Raw genomic sequence first — 21,434 nt, forward strand, 5'->3', positions numbered from 1 at the left:
AAAGAAAAATATACATTATTAGATTGCTATAGTATTTACTAAATTATTTAATGTTTTCTAAATTACAGCATGAAGCAGGAGTGCAAACCCATTAATCTGAAAAAGGTACTTGAAAAATCCTCTAGAAGGGTCAATAAACATATGGAAATATATTCTGTCAACTTTTATCAACATGACCCATCTTGGCTTCTGTTGCAGATCTTCTGTTGATGATTTTATGTAAATGATTACTTGAAAGGCAGTTCTCAGAGCCAGCTAGATTAGGCTAAAAAGGTCAGAAAGGGAGATCTATTCACTTATTTTAATATTTCTGACTGAAGTCTGCTTTCTCTCTGCTTTGAGTGCAATTAAACTTTTTTTTTTTTTTGTTGTTGTTTTATTCAAAGTATAATAAAACTTTCGTAATTAATGTCTTGTGTCTTGTTCTTTTTTATCTCCTTCCATTTATTTCATAGACTGCTTGGAAGATTCACAGAGTAAGAATTATGGTGTAACTGACTGTTTCCTGTACCTCCTTATTTTTTTCTAATATCCTTGAATAAAAATAATAACTGCAGGAACGAGTAGGAGTCCATGGCACTTTGGAGCCAGAACTATTCAGACTGACCATTCAGTCATGTTATTTGCTTATCAGGGCAATGTAAGTTATGTTTTCTAATGTGGATTGCCATTAACTATACTGCTTTATGAGCATAATAAGGGATCACTCAGAGTTAAGGACATATGTACCAGTCTGTCCGTCACTAGCTGTAATTTGACACAAGCATGCATTAGTGTTTTTTTGGATAAAGCATTCCTTTAAAGGGAATTCTAAAGGGGAGTTTAGGGCCCTTGTGTAAGGGAGAAGTATGCTGTGTTTGGAGTAGAAGGGGTCTGTTTTATTTGACTTACAGTAACCGCTGCCTCAGCTGAGGGGATAAAAACTACAAACATGTCAAGAACTTGGTGAGTTACACTACAGTGTCCCAGGCTTTTAGAGAGTCTTTGCATTTTAAAACTGAGAGCAGTGTATGTATGTATGCGTGTGTGTGTGTGTGTGTGTGTGTGTGTGTTTACTATGGTAGAGAATGAGTTGTGTGTGAGTAGGGTGGTGGTGGGGTTCATGTCTGTGAATCGAGCATTAACTGGTTGAGCCGGATTAAGTGCCAGACTAACGGTTTTGGCACAGGCTTCAATATTTACCCCTGTCTATTTCTCTTTCTCTTTCTCTCTCTCTCTCTCTCTCTCTCTCTCTCTCTCTCTCTCTCTTTCTGTTTATATCTTTCTTTGTCTTGACTTGTTGGCACCTGTTGTGGAAACTGCACATGACAGAGAAACAGTAAAACAATGACTAAAGGACTGATGGGATTTACCTGCAAAGCTCATTAGAGCCTCTCTGTATGTGTGTGTGTGTGTGTGTGTGTGTGTGTGTGTGTGTGTGTGTGTGTGTGTGTGTGTGTGTGTGTGTATTACTATATATTTGCACTGTATCTGTTAATAAAATTGATTACATGTGAGGCCACACTTCTTTGTAGAATGAGACAGTGATTGTGAAAAGAAAATGCTCCAGAGAGAGTTATATCAGAACAGTGTAATCAGAACTAATTTACAGTGGTGTAAAATGTTCAGATAAATCCTATGTAGGCAAATAATAACTGGTCAGCAACATTAATTCACGGTTTCCAAAACTGTCCAATAGCTTTCAATTCATTCATCATTTCAGTTGATTCTCTAAATAGAAGTCAGCGGTCTAATGTAAAGTTATTATTATTATCATCATCATTATTATCATTAGTTTAGTACCAGAATCTTAACTATCTCCATTTCTAGACTAAATTTGTTACTCACAAAATGTTTAAATATTCATGATCCTGTAAGGTTTTAATGTTCTGCAACAGAACAATCACGCATGAGGTCATCACATTGTTGACTGATGTTAATTTGTAAACCTGGTACAGTTTTTCAGCAAACTATGATGAGAACTGTATATATAATAATACTGTACTGGAAACAATCAGTGTGCACAAAAATGGACAATTTAAATTCGAGTGGCACACATCCGAGTGGCAAACAAATGTGTGTTTACTTTTTTAACAAAAAAAAAAAAAATTAAATATATATATATATATATATATATATATATATATATATATATATATATATATATATATATATATATATATATATATATATATATATATATATAAAGGTGAATAGTTCTTCATCTAAGAGTTTCTCCGTTTTTATTTTCCATGTATGTCATCAGTTCAGAATCTGTAGCTTGATTCAAAAGTGGGAACATGAATCACCACTATGAAGAAAACAATCTTTTTTTTGTATTTATAGCCATAAAAAACAAGACAAAAATAAATGTGATCAATCATGTTTTTTTTAACATTTGTACTGTAAGTACGCAAGCACCTCGACTTTTACAGATGTAGTTGTATCACACGGACCAAAAAAAGGGAAGATCATAAAGCACTGTTAATTGGAAACAACTGGAAACCATTTCTTTTCCATTAAAACATGTATTGATCTATAGTAATGTTTGTTGTTGTTGATATTCAGTTTTGTTTTGAGAATCTGTTGCAGTGCAAACTGCTTTTGGGTGTATTAATTAACATAATCTATTTTCTCTCTTGTATTGTCCGGTTTAATAATGTTGACTATATAATAATAGTGTTGGCTGAATTCCCAAGTTCTCACCTTAAGGCGGACCTGTTCGTACAGGGCAATGGGTCTGTTGCTGAAGGTGATAGCGTTGCAAAAGCTTGCCTGTCTTTTGACTGTCTTCTGGGCCACATCCATGACAATCTGTGAACCCTTGGCACTGGGGTGAAAGAGCAGTGGGCTGACAGGTAAACCCATGCATGGCTGTAAGGGCAAGCAGCGCTTCGGCTTCTGATTGTATTGGTGAGCGGATGAAGGAAATGGGCCACCCAGGGAATCTGACAAAGTAAAAGAGGAAAAAGATAAGAAAGAAAGCTTGTGTGGCATGTAAAGAACACACTCACTTTCGGAATAAACATAGAAGGTACAGGTACATTTTTGTTACCTGATAGACAAATAATATAACTGTCTCTTCAAATTAGCTAGGTACCACGATGATGGCATTTTCTTTTGAGTCTTTACAAAGCATACATATTCTTTTAAGATGGAAAGCATCAATGTGACAAATTGCTTTGCGGGGACAGTATAAAAAGCAGACAGACCAAAAGAAATTGAGAAAGACAATAAGATGAAGAAAAAAATCAGCTCATATTTGTATTCTGATTTGTCTACGTGACCTTTTTTTATAATAGTGTCTCTAGACAGAAGGTATTCATTCTGCCAGGTGTACTACAATCATAAAATTTCAATAGAGCCTTCAAAAAATATTCAGAAAAAAACTCACTATTCATTTATGTGAATTTTCATCAACAGAGAAGAGCAAGGTATTAATTTTCATCAGCTTTCAGGCCTTACAAAAAAATTTGCCTATTTTTGTTTCTCATATCCTGTTGTCATATAAAAAAAAAAACCAACAGAATCCTCATCTTTGTTCTTTCCTTTCACTTTATCACGCTGTCATGTTGACATTATCACTGTGCTCTGCCAGGATTCTGCAGGCTCTCTCCTGTTATGACCTCTGAACTGTTAAATGTTCAGTTGCTGTGGTAGTACTTCCTAGTTACCACTGATAAGGTGAGACTGTCCCCAGATGATAGATCGTCAGGTCAATAACCATGAAACCTCTTTTGTCTCTGAATTGCAACATGCAGCAAAGATGTTCTGTTAAAAGATTACAGACACCTCCATTTGCCTTAGTGTTTGTGTCTGGTGCGCTGTATATGTGCGATAAATAGGTGTTGACAAAAGAAGCAAAAAGAGCGTATGTCTATGGCCTTCTCTGACACGGTGCATGAAGTATGTACATGTGCAGGAGTGTTTGGGTGTGTATATGCGTGTCTTATTAAAGATGATCTTTGTGGCCAGAGCAGGATGAAATGAATGCATTAGCAAGCATGAGAGCTGCAGCTGTCAGGGAGAAAATAGAGGTTAAGTGGGAGCTCATGTTCCTTAGCAACTCTGCACTGACTACAACACACACCCTATTCATCTGAGCTGAGGCTAGTCCTGATGATTTCTTTCTTTTGAGTGTTAGCATTTATGATTGGTAGGGAGGGAAATAGATTCTGAAGTGGAGGCCAAATTTGTGAAATGGATATTCATCTCAATATCACTATCAATAAAGGTAAATCAGTAAAACAATCGCATTGATGAGGCATTTGTTATTCTGATGCAATTAAAATAAAGGCTTTCCTTTCAGCCCTAATCCGACTGGATTCATTATTAGTCACTTGGATTTTAGTCAAGTCTAAATTCACCATGCCAGTAATTGTTTAAGGACTGAACATTTAAAAGCCTGGAAAGAATATTCCTTCTATTAAATGAACAGTAAACATCTCCTCAGGTTCTCACCTGGCACTTTATTAGGAACATCTTAACACTTTTTGTGATTGATCAATTATTCAATCATGTGGCTGTAGGGCAATACCCAAAACCATGTATATACAGGTTATGAGCTTTACACCAAATAATCAGAAAAACTAAAATATGCAATGTCGTTGATTTTGACTGTGGAATGCTTGCTTGTGTCAGATGGCACAAAAAAAATAGTATTTCAGAAAGTAACTCTGAATCTTCTGCCACTTTTATACCCAGATTCTTTTCTAGAAAAAGAATGGTGTGGAAAGCGAGAAAAAATCCAGTGTGCGGTACCATTGCTCCTTTGCTGACAAAAATGTGGAGAATAGTTTGAATCAATAAGCTCCAGTAACTCAAATAAAAACTCTGAACATCTATTATTAGCATAAAGGCTACTCAGAATTCATGCCATGGCAAAACTTGCTATGATGCTACAACATTTACAGTGACACATAAGTTATTGTTATCCTAAGCTTGATATTTGCTAAAACATTCCCTACAGCAAGTGCTTCTAGCCTTTAAAAGAGTAAAGAAATTGGCTTGCATTGCAGTTTTAATTCATTTGCTAATCAGACATAATCATAAGAGACACTATCCAGCAACGTTACATAACAGACACATGTCTAGATCCTTATTCCTTCTCCAGAGTTCTTATCCCTTATAATCTTATCCCATCTAAAAAGGATCCAGGTTGTATTTCTTGCTGGAGGCATAATTGACAAGTGTGCCAATAATGTAGTTAGACTGAAATGTGATCACAAAGCTGATCCCAGATTCGGATAATGTTGCGCAAGGCTGCCTGCTGATGATTACAAAACCTTAGGTGGGAGTCGACCTAAAGCTTTCCACCTGCTTGACCTTTTCTCCTTTCAGCTGTGAACTTTCTGCTCTCTGATCCCCACCACAGCAGGTCCGTAGATGTGGTGATGTTCGATTCCGGAATGTTTTATTCGGTCAAGGTTGTATGCCTACACATACACACAACTGGTACAGTCAAGAAGCTGTGTGAAAGTGATTTCCAAATAAGAATGGTGGCTAGATTGGTGACCATACATTAAACATGTCCTACACCTCCTCCATAGCTTACAACCATCAATCAATAATCAATACTCATTAAAAGCAGGACGCTCCTTGGTTGTTACGCCATGGTGAAGTAAACTATGCACTTCAAGTGTGCCATGTGTTTAAGCAAAAAATCACACTATCATACACTCCTATTCCAGTCAAAATCAAGAAAATAAAAAGTGGAAATGATTTTTCCTCTTTTTTAGACTAAGGTATTATTATTATTCCAGAAAACAATCTCAGAGGATGAAATTCAGTACTATCCAACAAATGGTACTACAGTCCCCCCTACTGTAACTAATAACTACTTTCTAAATGATGTTTATATTTCCATTTCAAACACTTTAATTGATGTCAAATGTTAAATAAATATTTACCTATGCAGTTTATGGTTATATCACCATAGCTGATACCTAATGTGCTTTGGTTTATCATGCTATATGTATTCAGTCCCGCATCTGCATCTGTCTTGTCATTTCTTTGCTAGCTGTTCGGTATTAGCCCTGTGTACTTTTTCTGTGCACCCTGCAGTGTAAAGATTATGAATTATTCTTGGTTATTTTTGCCTGCCAGTATTTCGACCCAGTCTGATTTAGATGCAGAGGGGTGCAGAGTAAAATGATACACACATTGCAGTTTCGTAAGTGTGAACACGCGTCAAAGCAGTTTCCCACGAGTGCAAAATATAGACTATGCTCATTATAGCAGATATCAAATGACTTATCGTTGCTTTCAGTCATAAAGTATGTTACTAAGTATTATGATGTCACTGTAGACACACCCACGCACCCAGCCACACACACACACACACACACACACACACACACACACACACACACACACACACACACACACACACACACACACACTGATTTCTTAGAGATGGTTCATGGTGCTGCTATTTCTATGGCAACCCATTATTTCGCCAAAAAACTAGCACATAGCAGCTCTTACATAAGGATGCACAGATGAGCTTGTGGTACATTGTGATCATTTCCCTCTCTCTCTCTCTCTCTCTCTCTCTCTCTCTCTCTCTCTCTCTCTCTCTCTCTCTCTCTCTCTCTTTTCTCTCTATCCATCTAGTTTGCTACCAAGATGGTAAGTGAGATAAAATAATTTTTCCTGAATATACAAATTACAGTTACAATTTGTTTAAGGTTCCCTGTTGCACTTCTAATTAAATTTAATAAACTTCTCCAGAGACCTGGGTATCTGGTCAGTGCCAATCCACAATCCAGACTTCAACTAATCAAATAAACTTGCGCAATTAGTGCATAATTACAGGGTAATTAGCTTCCTAACAGCAAGTGCCAACATGCAGGCTACTCATTAGCTACTTCTGAAAAGGACTGGAACTGATAGGCGAAGCATACGTTCCTGTTATATTACTTATGTACATTCTGATTAGAAGTGGGTAATATGATGATATCAATATTTGAAACATTTTGTCACAATACACTTCCCTGAGATATCATGGGGATTATCATGAGGCAATTAGGTGATTTCTTCGTATTTTTGTTCTTCTTTAAAAGAAAATTATTCTTCTTGTGATAAATATCATGTAGAAATGTCTTCAAGCATCATGATATGATGTCTGTGTCATTACATACAGGCCACGAGTGGCTAAAAATATATTCAATTTACAATCTATATTATATTCTTTCCAAAAAAAAGGCAAGAAAAGCACCGACAATATAGCAACCATTACATAAAACAGACCTTTTTCCTCCTTACTCTCTGTATTGGCCACATTTTACCTCATGACCACAAGTGTGCTATAAGTCTACAAAAGAAAAAAAAAAAGGGAAACAAGGTCGGAACACTGAGTGAATTTACAAACAATTCAAGCGCCAGCTTCCAGCAAAAAGCAACACATTTGTCCGGTCTGACAAAATATAAATATTTTTAATATTATGTACTGAATAATAAATTCCCGAATACTAAACAATGACTACATGAAATAAATATATGAGGTGATTGAGTCATTGCTACACTCACTGTCTCACTTTTAACTCACCATTGCATTGCTTCTACTTCAGATATAAAAAATTAATAGAAATAAAGTACATACCAGCAACTATAAAAGAGAATACTGAATATATTTACCTAGTCTACTAATTATGCTTTACATTCTGAGCCAAAATTGTCATTCTTACTTAATATATATTCATGTGGACACAATATGAGCTCCTTGTTAAAAGAGTTCATGGAAATGAAAAAACACGACCGCAGGTCCCTGAAAGTGACACACAGTCATGTTTTTTTCCTAAAGCACTCCTAAAGGTCACTTCTGTGGTATTATGTGTAAGCACACAGCGCCACGCGTGCATGATTCCACAAGCACACAAGAGCTGCGATCATTGCTGCAAAATAGTTTCCAAAACAAAAGAAGGGAAAGGTTAAGTTTAGCACAATAGGATCTGTTGGATTTGCAGGAACATTTAAAGCGAATTTACAAGCCAAATGTGTAAAATGTGAAGCGAAAGAGAACAGCATTTAAAGGCTGCATTCCAAATAAAATAAACCCTTTCGTTGACGTGTTCTTGTGTAAAAATCGCGTCCGAGCCGCTGTAGTGTTATCTCGAATACATCGGTTGAAAAACAGTTGCGTGCAATAAAAGATCTAACAGTAACTGCTGATTAATAGGCGATATGCAAATAACCTTTCCTGATAGTTCCTTCAGTTGACTATGCAAATATTTATAAGATACATCCAACTGACTCCCTAAAACCTTTCTTTAACTTAGATTCTGCTATGTGTGTGTAGGTCTTTTGGTATTAGATATAGACATGAAATTTTAAAATGTGGATAGTCCGGAAAGGTCTAAGAGTCAGTTTATATCCCTGCTAGTATATTTAATTTCTTTTGAGGTAATAAAAAATAACACATACAAGCAGAATCAGCACTAACTGCTGTTTAATGAACAATTACTAAATGGGCCATATGGCATTTTATCAAATCACGGACAACATAATCCTGTTGTCTTGTGTGCGCATGCTACAAAAGAGAGGAAACATTAAGCTTTTTGCATCATTTAACTTATTTAAGGGCACCTTTCTGTAATAAGCAGGCACAATGGGTTAAAGCAACACATGGTCACAGAACACTGTTGTGATATGAGGTAACCTGGTGGTTCTCATGGTAAATGCCATGGTATCTGTTATTATCCGAGGCCAAGCTGCAGCACAGACCCCCTTCTGAGTACTTAACTGAGTGTGATACTATACAAAGCACAGCATTAATGCTTATCCCTAGTGAAACCCACACACACAAACACACCTTGTTGAGCCTTAATAGCAATCGACTTAGTGTCAGTTTGGGAAGTGACCTGGAAATAACAAAGTCAATACAACTATACGTAAATGTAACTTGTGACTACTTACAGGTAATTATTACATAGGTGCTAAAAACCTTTACTTGTTAAATATCTTTTATAACAACCCAAAAACGGAAATCAAATGGAAATCAGCAAAAAGTGACAGCAAAGCTTTACGTGTATTTTTTCCAATAATAAAGCTGAAAACACAAAATCTAAAAAAGCATTACATCAGAAAATTCGAAATCACAGCACCGAAAACAAAATATGAACATGACAGTTTCTTTTTAACTGTTACATGCTAATTGCAGACTTGACATGCTTTACTGTTTGTCTGTCACAAAGAAAAATATATCTATTAGTTCCATTAGGCATGTATAGGAATGCATTTGTGTGTCCAATGATGACATATCTAAAAGAACATCGCATGATTGTGCTCGTCGATAAAAGCACCAATATAAGCATCAGTAGATTTTCATGTTTCCTTTTATTCTAAATATTATATAGTGGAGGTCCTGTCTAGCATGCATTATCCACTAAAGATCTTTCTTTACAAGGTTCTGCTCTTGTGTTTTAGTTAAGTTTAGTTTTTGTGGGTTGGACTTACTGTAAAAATGTAATCTATTATACAGTTGCTGAGAACTTTTTTCCTTTTTCTGATAATAAATTGATTCAGACACAATTTTATATATATATATATATATATATATATATATATATATATATATATATATATATATATATATATATATATATATATATATAATAGAAAGAGTTTATGACGTCACAACAAACTTCAATGCTTGAACCAATCATGTTTAATATGCAAATTATTTGACGATGACAACATGATAACCTTTAGCTACAGGACCTGTGAGCTAAGATACAATCTAATTTAGACAGTAAGGACAAAAAAACAGTCATATATTTGAACAGGTCTAGAGAATAGCAAACTCCAAAAGAAACTGCAGTACAACTGTTCTAATATCTATGTGAGAAAGAGAAAAGATATGGGGAGATTGGGAATACAGGTAAATGGTGTTGATTTGTTCTTACAAATTTCCATAATGGTATTAAAGTCTTCTAAAACAAATCAACACAATGGGCTTTCTGTCTGTAGCACACGCCTCTTTAACGCTTGTTTTCTAAATGGTGACAAGTGCCAACTTGGCTTGGGTGTGGACATAAAAAAAAAAAAGTCTCAAGTACTGACAACCAATAGCACTAACAAACATAAATAATACACCTGTCCCCCAAAAAACTGTAAACTGCACAATGCTGCGCATGTATATAATACACATAGGGGATCTGATATTACATAATCAGATTTAATAGCTGTGTCATTTAAGCAAAATGGATCAGATACAATTGGATCAGATGTTGTTTTAACGGTTTCTCAAGCTTTTCACAAAATGACTAAAACGGGATTTCCGAGCTGTCACTTTACAGCAGAGCATCCTGGTTAAAATGGCAACAAATGCACCAGTGGTTCTTGATGTATTGTGTGTCAGTAAACACTGCAAATGGAGCTTTGTGTACTCAGGTCTCGCGCAACAGAGACACGACCAATATGGCCAGCTACATATTTATCAAATGTGGATACGAGAAAAAGATGCATAAATAATTTAAACATCCTCCCTGGCCCAACCAGGCAACCTAAACCCTGTCAGCGAAGGCTAATTAAACACAGGAAGATGTTGAATTCTTAAATCTGTTTATTCTGTCCGGAAAGTGATTGATGTTCACTCCTTTTAAATAACAATAGCTCAGACTATACACACAGATGTGTTTGAAGGGCCACGTAACATAAATGCAAATAAAAAAACGTTTAATATTATTTTTTTTTAATCTGAAAGCAAATAGCTTCAAGATGTAGATTTTGATAGGTGTCAGTGTGTTGAAACAGTCAGAGATGTAGAAAGAGTGTGAGAGAGAGAGAGAGAGAGAGAGAGAGAGAGAGAGAGAGAGAGAGAGAGAGAGAGAGAGAGTTGAAAGAACTGTTTATAGCTGTTACAATGGAATATTTCACAATTACCTCATTGACATCCCGCAAACATTTCACTTAACTGTAGATAGATAAAAAGTATGATGTGCTGTTCTATTAATAAATAAATGCATTATAAATACATAAGATTGCAGTATTAGAAAAATTCAACACTTCAGGATGTGCTTATACTGCAAAAACACTACTCCATCTTTGATGATCTTTTTCATTTGTTTATTTACTAAAAACAAACATTTGAACATTAACTGTGCACATGAAATAAAAGTAAACGCTTCAGTGAATAATACTGCTGCAGAGTAACGTTCCTATAGATAAGAGAGTCATGACATGTCTTTGTCTTTCTAGATGATCTGTTTCTTGATGATGTGTCCTGTTGTCATATACACATTTGTGCTTCTAAACAAAGGCCTGAGTGAGTCATAGTAATAGAAATGAAAACGGAGAGAGAAAGCAGGCCTGGTTACCAAGCACCGGTGCCACCTGATCCACACACATATGTTTCTGTCACGCCAGGCTAACAGACCCTGTGTCGTCAGTGGTGAAGAGAATGCATTAGCTAACAACTATGAACCATGAGACTATGAGACTATTGCCCACCATCCTTATGCTTTTCAAGACAAAAATTTTATTAGCTTATCATACCCTAGCAAAAATAGGGCATGTTAATAAAGCTTCCACATCCTTAGTGTTAGAAGTGTTTGCTCCCTTTTTTTTCTGTCATGACATTAAGCCAGTCAATATTTCATTAAAACGGTCTGGTCACATGACAGAGAAGGGTCAATACCTCAATAGAGTTTCAGAGACCTTCTCGCCTTTATAAACCAAAACGCTCTGTGAGAAACTGATATATATATATATACACACACACACACACACACACACACACACACACACACACACACACACACACTACAAAGGCATTGTAAAATCATCTTCAGATCTTTGTGAGACTGACACACACATTCATACATGCACAAGTTCATGCTTGTACTTGCAATAACCCTAGAGAAAAGACAAAAAAGATCATGTATAATTGGACAACAGATCATCTTTATGTGCTGACCTTCAAGCTAGGCTGGAAAAAAAGATGCCTGTGCATGCTGGACTGGGATCAGATACTCCACATTCTAAATTTTAGTGAATGAACAAAAAAACTGAGCTGACATCAGAGGAAAGAAAAAACATTCATCAACTCTAAGAACCCTGAGTATTGGGCACAGGCCAAGTTCGCTTAATTCGATATATGACAATGTCTAAATTAGGACGAATGATTGTGTGCTTTGTGTACAGGATTTAACCTGAGGCCAGACAGCTGCACAGACACACAAACAAAAGCAGGAGTGGGCTTGCGTGTGTGAAAAAGAAAGTGATTAGAAGTGTGTGTAAAAAGCTTGATATTGTGTCTTTTTGTACTAATAAAGATCTGCAAAATAACTGTGTGAAGATATTTAATCTTAAAATAATCAACTAAATGGCTGCAGAGAGAATTCTATGCTATATACAATAACACAATATGCATACTTTAGGTGTAAAATGCTTATCAACAAGTATTTCATCTAAAATTACTTTTGGTTTCACAACCTGGGGAATACCATCAAGTTAACACACACACACACACACACACACACACACACACACACACACACACACAAAACCAAAATTTTTATTTATGCTTAGGTTAAATGCAAAAGCACAGAATGCATTCATGGCTACAGCTTGTACTGTCAGCGTAGCAAATTTAATGCTCATTTGACCACTATCTCCTCATCAAACGACTAACATTTGCTTAACGTGTTATTTGCCTTTTCATCTTTACTGTAATAACATCACGACAATAATTATTCGTTTCTGAATGTGTTAAACTAGCATTTACCAAGGACAGAGAACTTGAATATGTACCTTAAGTGCTTCATACTGTACTTTAATGATTCAAATATGCAACCAATTCTGCATACATATCTTTTTGCCACAGTACATACACTGCTAATTCTGACTTCTAGTACTGAGAATACAGAGCTCTACTACAGGTCTAGTTCTAGTAGTAAGTATATGATATAGCTAGTATAGTTTTAGTGCTCAGGGATTTGAAATTCTACTGCTGAGTACCTGTAGTTATTACACTGAATTAAGCATATCGGTCTTGAATAGACTACTATTGGTATATAGTTCTTGTACATACAACTATTGTTGAGAATGATTATTTCATAAAATCTCTGGCACTGTCAGAGTTATCATGTTGATGTTATATATATCATACTGAGTTTATGTAGTTCAAGTACTGAGTGCTTATATGTTTATATTATTACTGCTGATTGCATATAGTTCTAGTACTGACTACTCTAGCACATGCACTTTGTACTTATATTATGTTATAGTACACATAGTTAAAGTACTGGGCATATCGTTCTACTGAATTGTATACTTTCAATACTGAGTACATGCAGTTTAAGTACTAAGTGCATGTAGCTCTATTGCTGATTGCTTATGGTTCTAGTACTGAGTACTCTAGTACACGTACTGAGTTCTAGTACTAAGTGAATGTAGCTCTACTGCTAAATGCATTTGGTTCTAGTACTGAGAACATGTACATATACTGAGTTTTACTAATGTGTACAAATTGTTTTATTTATGAGTAGATATAATTGTACTGCTGAGGGCATATATTTGTAGTACACTGCATGCAGCTCTAGTGCACTGAGCAGATTTAGTTAATAAAACACAGTGAGCATATAGTCATAGTACACTGTATGAGGGTCTAGTACACATGCATACATGTCTGATACTGAGTGCATCTAGTTCTAATGCTCTTAGCTTGTGCAGAAGATATACAGCTTTATAAAGAAACGTATTTGTCGTAAAACGTGAGAAATTAGAGTCTTTCTCTCTCTCTCTTCTCACGCCGCGAGCTTTGGATCAAGCTGTACCGCTTGAAGGTGCGCGAGGCGCTTATAGGATGGCATTCACAGGATATTATCATGCAGTATGTGTCTAAAGCAGGAAAGCAATAAGACGCACAACTCTTTTTTTTACCCATCATATATAGCACTATTATATGCAAAAGCATTCGCCCTTATAAACGCTCAGCTACAGGATGAGATATGACAATATACGTCTGGATAGATGGGGCTTAAACGGACGCTTTCTCACCATACAAGGCGTTACGGGTGATCTGGCCTCCCATGGCTGCACGCCGCGCGCTCCTCTCCGTCCTCGTATTTATTGTCTCAGCGTGTCGCGCGGAAGCGGCTGCAATCCCACGGCGACGGCATTCTTGCTCTCCTCGCACACGCACATAAGCACACGTACACGCGCGCACGCTTCACAAGGAGAGGTCTGTCTCCGGTACACACTCGGACACGCCTCCCGAAGCGTCTCGCTTACGGGCTCATTGAGCGCACGGACACGCGCAGGCTCCACATACATATTTGCATAAGGGCGGGGCCGCGGCGACCCACGCCCACTCTCCCAGTCAAAAGATGCTGTTTGGTGTGCATGAAAATAGTGATGGTAAAATCGGATCATTTTATTGAATTAGTTTTTTTAAACTCGTCCATGAAAATGATTGTCATTTAGTTCATTTCGTTCCTTTGACCAGAAATAAAATAAAATGTAAAATTTTCAGAACCCCAACACGTCTACATACACTTCGACTATAGTTCAAATGCAAATATGATATAGCAGTTAAGGCCAAATTATGATAAAGAGAATGGCCAAGTACAGTATGTTTCCAGACCTGAACCCTAGCACCTGTGGGGCATCCTTGAGCGGAAAATGAAGAACAAGCCATGTGTCTAACATCCAGTAGATCTGTGATGTCATTATGGAGGAGTGGAAGAGGTTCCCAGCAACAACCTCTGCAGCTCTGGTGAATTCCATGTCCAGGAGGATTAAGGCAGTGATAAATTATGATAAAGAGAATGAGTAGCTCACCTCTCATTTTTTCTCATCCGTATCGATAGTTCTTTTATCACGTAATCCCATAATTATTTGTAACAATAATTTTAGGATCAGACAAAAAAATAAAATGTTTCTCTCTATAGAAGTCACGTGATAAAAGAACAAACGACTCAGACTACAGAACACATGAGATTAACTACTCAATTGTGTTTCCTGTAGATAACCTATGAAGATTTTGCTATGCTTTGCTCATGCAGGTCCAGTAGAAAATGAACGAATCACTCTTTGAGACTATTCGTTCTTCCGAGTAACAATAAAGACACCTTGAAAATGAATGAATCGTTCATGAACAGCATCTCACAAAACTGAATACACCCCTCACATTTCAGCAACCATTTTTGTAAGGACAATACTATGGAAATGAAACTTAGTCGATGTGCAGCTTGTATAGCAATACAGATTTACTGTACTCTGAAAATAACTCAACATACAGACATTATGGTCAGAATAGCTGGCAACAAAAGTGAGTACATCCTAAGTGAACATGTCAAAACTGTGTCCTAAGTGTCAATATTTTGTGAGCATCATTGTTATCCAGCACTGCCATAATCCTTCTGGGCATGGAATTCACCAGAGCTGCACAGGTTGTTCCTGGGATCGTCTTCCACTCCTCCATAATGACATCACAGAGCTGCTGGATGTTAGACACATGGCTTCTTTTTCATTTTCCGCTTGAGGATGCCCCACAGGTGCTCAGTAGGGTATAGGTCTGGAAACATAGTGTACTTGGCCACTCCATCACCTTCAGCTTCAGCAATGCAGTTGTCATATTGGCGGTGTGTTTTGCAGTCGTATTCATATTGGAAAACTCCCCAGTACCAGCAGCACTCATGCAGCCCTAGATGATGATGCTACCACCATCATGCTTGACTGTAGGCAAGTCACAGTTTTCTTGGCACTTCTAACTAGGGCATCACCACACATGCTGGACATCATCTAAGTCAAACAAGTTTATCCAAGTTTTATCAGACCACCGGACATGTTCCAGTAATTCATGCTTTTGGAAAGGTTGCATGAAGCCATGCAAACTGACTTGTTGCAGTAAGTACTAGGTATACAGTATTTAGTTTTAATGCTAAACATTTAACATTCTGGTATAGGTCTTGTATAGTACTATTGGTACAGCATATATATTTCGTACTGAGTGCATACACTTCTACTGCTGAGTGCATATGGTTTAAGTAGTGAGTACTATATTATTATTATTATTATTATTATTATTATTATTATTATTATTATTATTATATACTATAATCATTAGTACTGTATATAATAATAATAATAATAATAATAATTTTATTAATTCATATTTTCCTAGTTTATATATATATTTTTTTTATATTTTTAAAGAATGACACATTTTCTTGCACATGTAACTAATAATACTTGGTAAACAAGGTGAGTCTGATTCTGAATCAAAAGAAAAGATTAGCATTTGCTGACAAACAGCTCTGTAGATAAAAGGCTCATTATATGCAAATACAAACCACTCGGTCATCAAAACAAATCCTATCAAAACCACATGACTAAACAAGATTCATGTGCTAGATGCAGCTCTACCTGTTTCTGACTAGCTACATTACATAAGGATAAATCATCATGGCACATGCTGTTATAGGAAAATAATCAACAGTAGGCTGATGTGATGCAGCCAAGCTGCAACCTCCCTAAAGCGAATTATTTTCCTATAACAGCACACTGCATTTGAAACATTTATCGTATATTTAAAGTAATTGAAATGAGTTAGTTCCAGTATCACTGATTCTACAGAAGCTATAAAATCACCAGTCTCCCTTTTTTACCCTTTTAACACCAAAAAAAATCAGCTTATTATTTTACTGACAAACTGAGTTCTTTCCTGTAAACTCTATCATGATCACTCTCTTGATACAAACTTCTGACACCCAAACCGTCTTTTACAATGTTACATTAACATTTTATGACATTTATAAATTGAGTGATTTGGTATTTGGTTTTAGATTTAGCTTTCTCCTTATACAGTATAGAAGTGTGTTCTATATATTTTATATAGAACACGTCAGATACTGACATTCCATTACAGAAAGATTAAATATGCAAATCACTCAATTAACAAATTACTATCTTCCCATTTCTCAAATGCTGACCATTCCAAGTACGTATTTCTCTGTAGGAATGTTCAAACATTTGTAAAGTGCAGATTAGACAGATATAATTACTGTATTGTAGATTTCTTTTACAGTAACCAGGCATTTGTATATTTCTTAAATATTTAGGAATACTGTATATAGATACGAAGAACTGACAAAGTAAACATGCCTGGGGCAAATTAACATGCCTCAACTTTTTAGCTGATTGTATAGCCGAAGACTGTACAATGCAGGACTAGTACTACTGATAATATAACTGCAGTGCACATGGATCTCTAACATTACACTCACCCTTTGACCTTCTATTTGTACACACTGTACTGATCTGCACCATTTATAAATACTCAATTAGAAGCCCTGGACATGTTGTATGCATTAATTAATTATTAAAAACACTGGTTAAATTTATTCCAAGGCCCCACAGGGTGAAGATTCAATAATTGGACTGTTCTATGTTAAGAACCAAGGAGCTAATGGCATTGGTGGGGTGGGTTGTGTGTGTGTGTGTGTGTGTGTGTGTGTGTGTGTGTGTGTGTGTGTGTGTGTTTGTGTGTGTGTGTGTGTGTGGGGGGGGGTGTATCACTCACATTCCTTCTTCTTTTGCATTCCTGGAAGTACATCTCTCCCAAATGTGAACATGCTTGTGGCTGACATGAGAAAGTGGCCTTCCTGAGTCGGAGCTGTGACCTAACCTGTCATCACTACCGTGAGATTGCTTTCCTCATCGCGGTGCTGCGACAAGCTGTTTTGAAACTGATATTGTCATTGCAATGCAGTGATTGCTCAGGTCTCATTCCAAATCAATTTAAAAGCATTATTCTTGCAACATACATTTTCATTGGAGCAAACTCGCTTTAATGCAATTACATTCATACATAAAACTGGCAGAGATTGTGAAAGGGTCACCATCCTCTGGAGAAAATTAAGTTAATTAAAGTGCCTCATCTTGCCATTCTCGATGACGCAGAAAGAATTGTGCGGTGAAATCAGGTTAGCAATAATATTTACTCCGTGGCCGTCTGTCCCTTTTAACAATTAGAGCCATGGTAGAAGCCATAACAAACCACAGGGCTCTTGGCCAGAGCACGGCGACTTTGATCAAAATGAAATCACCGCTTTCTCCAGAACCGCGGTGCGGTCGAAGGCATTCCACCTCACACATGGCGCACAGATTGCACAGTTAGCGTATGAAACGTGCACGTCATTAAGTACCGGGCTTGAGGGTGATGGGAATGATGCTGGCACAGGTTGTGAATGTATTGCCATCATAATTGTCTTGATCAGAAAATAAAAAACGAGCTGAGCTTGACGAACAGCACACAGCAGATCTCAGGGATCTATCTAACCAAGCAGTTACGCGTAATGTACTGTCATATATCTGTCTGCATGTGCAGTCAAAGTTTTTCTGCTTCCTCTCTGTGACTATATGGACTGGTGTGTGTGTCTCTTTGTGTGCAGGGGTTTATCAATTCCAAACATGTTCTGCCATTTTATACTGTCTTTAATGTGTTGCATGTGTGATCCTTTGTGTGCACTCATTAGTACAATGTGAAACGGACAAACATTGTGCTCAAAATGCTCCCCTAATCCCTTTCCTTTAAACTCGAGCATAACTTACAACATAGTAAGATTATTTAAGTGACAGAAGTAAATGATTTTATACCCTACATTACATGGGTTAGCGCATTACTCTGAGACATTAGTCATGCCCTGTCGCATAAACACACGGAATGCTAGGGAACTAGCTGTTTACAATTCCTTTTTTCTGCATTAAATCTTCACTCTGTATGTTTTTGGCTAGGTTTGGCCTGGTGGGTCAGGTTGTTGGATTGATATAACTAAAATTAGGGTTGATTACAGTATAAAAGCAGATTTGGAAAAAGGTATCACAGCAGAATTTTCCATTTTGCCTCACTTTGTGTGACGGGAAAAAAGTTTAATAATTAAGAAAGCTCTCTATAACAGCCGGCAATAACTTTGTGTAGAGTGGCCTGGCAGTCAATGTACTAGAAAAAGTTAATTGACTGGAAGATATCACTATGTTATTGTCAGTTATATAAATATTATCTGACACCAAGCCCCGCCCACTCCCCCTATAAGAGTACATGCTATCTGGCCTTGCAGGGCTTTTTTTTTTTTTTTGCAAAGCCAAAATAAGGACGTTTCGAGTCATTAATATTACATAAAAAACCTATGTATGTTTGACTTAACTAATATACGACAAGTATATATTTAACATTCTGACCTTCTGCAAAAGTAAACACAAAATGTTTGTAGTCATTAATATTTTTAATGACTACACAGCGATATACAGTATGGTCAACGTAGCTTATATTGGACAAGTACATATTTGACGTCAGACAAATTAATGACAATTAGCGTGATTAAACAAACTATTATTTTTTCCCCCTCCTGATCCAGAAGTTAGAGCACATATGCATTCACACACTTTTAGCAGCTGCATCAACAAAAAAAAATTATCACCCATGTGGACATTAAACGGCAGATCTGTGAAAGGATCCTGTTGAAAAGGTACTGTTTAGGGCTTATTTTTTACTGTTTACTGCTCATTACTGCAGAATCCCCTAAAATCCAGCATCCGGCTCAGCCTTCTTAATTGGCAATGCCCGCATGCAGTTCCTGACTGCGCAGCGGATGATATTAATCCACACTCCTGTACTTTCCTTAAACCTGAAATGGTGGAAATCCTGGAATAGTGGAAAGCGATTAAAACATTTATCTTTATTTTCCAAAATGGTAAATGATCAGTTGGAAAAAAATTCATAACAAGATATTAAGTTGTGTTGATGAATACAGAGTTTTCAGAATTGCAGCAAATTTTATAGAAAGTTGGATTTTTACAAAAATAATAACTGAGCCTATTTAAACATGCATAGTGTAAACCATGATTGAGTTCAAAGAACCCAAATCTATGACTATGGAAATGACTTCACTGAAGAATTTTAAAGACCATTGCATTTTTGGAACAGTGCATTGTTTGTGATTTCACTTACTAAAAAACTAGCATTGTAGTGCATTATGCATATTCTATGACTGCTCATGTGTCATGTATCTATTGTGGTGCATTGTGAGATTATAAAAATGGTTTACAATATAAAAGACCCTGAAAATAAGGCATAGCTAACACACATGTTTCATTGTATGTGTCTTTTTGTATGTATGTGCAATTTACACAAATGCAAATCTAAGCAAATGGTTCATGTTGCCTGGTATGCATGGTATTTAAGTGTGTGTGTGTGTGTGTGTGTGTGTGTGTGTGTGTGTGTGTGTGTGTGTGTGTGTGTGTGTGTGTGTGTGTGTTTGTGCGTGTGTTCTTGTGCGTACTTTGCTTTTATTGTTACATGACTAAGCCTGGATGTCTCTCACTCTCACTCATTTTTCTGTCTCTACCTTAAATTCTGCCATGCCAACATTACACACTCCACTCTGATAAACAAAATGCTCTACACCGGGTTTGTTAATAGAACATCTTATCATATTATTCATTCTGCTCTGAGCTGCTTTAATTCACTGTATATAAATAGAAGTATTAATTACACCAAACCCACTCACAGGCTCATTAAATAGGACTAAAGAATGAAACACTTGAGAAGATCACAGAAATCTGGATAATGTTCAACTTGGAATGTGGAGAAATATTAGTATGATGGTATATCAGTATACATTATTCTTCATGAAACTTCAACAAGAATTCCAAATTTTTAGATTAAATCAAGTGAAATAATAAAAATACATATTTTATATCTCAAAATAGGACAAATGTGAAGCCTCCAGGATTCCCAGGAAAACAGCAAACTTTCAGAATGGTCAAACATCTAGAAAGTCCATCTATCCATCCATGCATTTTCCTTATGCTTATATCCAACAATCCAAAAAAAAAAAAAAAAGCAGAAACACAGGAATTTGACAGTGAGTGACTGGAAGAAAGTTCTGTAGACAGATGAGTCCAAATAAGAACTTATGTAAATGAAGAACTGGAAAGAAGATTTTACAAGACTGCCTCACACCCACAGCGAAACATGGAGGTGGAAGCTTAAAGGTTTTGGGGCAGGGCAGGTTGGAAAGTGAAAGGAATACTGAACCAACATGGCTACTATTACATACTTCAACACTATGCAGTTCCATCTGGTCGCAGTTCATTGAACCCAATTTCACTATAAAACAATGACCTGATGCATATGTCCAAGTTCTGTAACTGCTATTTAGGAAACAAACTGCCAGCTAGAGTGTTATCTCTCATGGAATGATCTGTCTAAGTCTGCACCTAAGTCCTATTGAACTGCTCTGGAATAAACTGGATTAGAAGGTAAAAAAGAAACATTCAACTAGTAAAGAACACCTTTGGCAAAATCTACAAGAAGTATATCAAAGAATTTCAGCTAAATGTTTTTATCTGTGTGGATGCAAAGAGAGTGTAAAGCTCAATAAACAAAGTTTTACATCTATATATTTATATATTTACTTGGTCAAAATAAATCTCCATACCATTAAATT

The 21,434-nt window shown here is 36.5% G+C and overlaps 1 protein-coding gene across 2 annotated transcripts in view; it reads right to left on the reverse strand.

Moving 5' to 3' along the window:
• The window catches only part of neurl1aa (neuralized E3 ubiquitin protein ligase 1Aa), a 91,218-nt gene that overhangs the window by 36,667 nt on the left and 33,117 nt on the right, over positions 1–21,434 (reverse strand). The window contains exons 1-2 of one of the 2 annotated variants that reach the window (XM_083523125.1): positions 13,981–14,229; positions 2,686–2,927 (exon numbers count right to left, since the gene is read on the reverse strand). In XM_083523125.1, coding sequence (XP_083379251.1) covers positions 2,686–2,927; positions 13,981–14,014 — 276 coding nt within the window. In that variant the 5' untranslated portion in view covers positions 14,015–14,229. Of the gene's footprint in view, positions 1–2,685; positions 2,928–13,980; positions 14,230–21,434 lie in introns of those variants that run through there. The other variant, XM_083523124.1, reaches the window with a different exon arrangement.

The sequence above is a fragment of the Silurus aristotelis genome, assembly GCF_946808225.1.
Source record: "Silurus aristotelis genome assembly, chromosome: 20".
Classification (NCBI taxonomy): Eukaryota; Metazoa; Chordata; class Actinopteri; order Siluriformes; family Siluridae; genus Silurus; species Silurus aristotelis.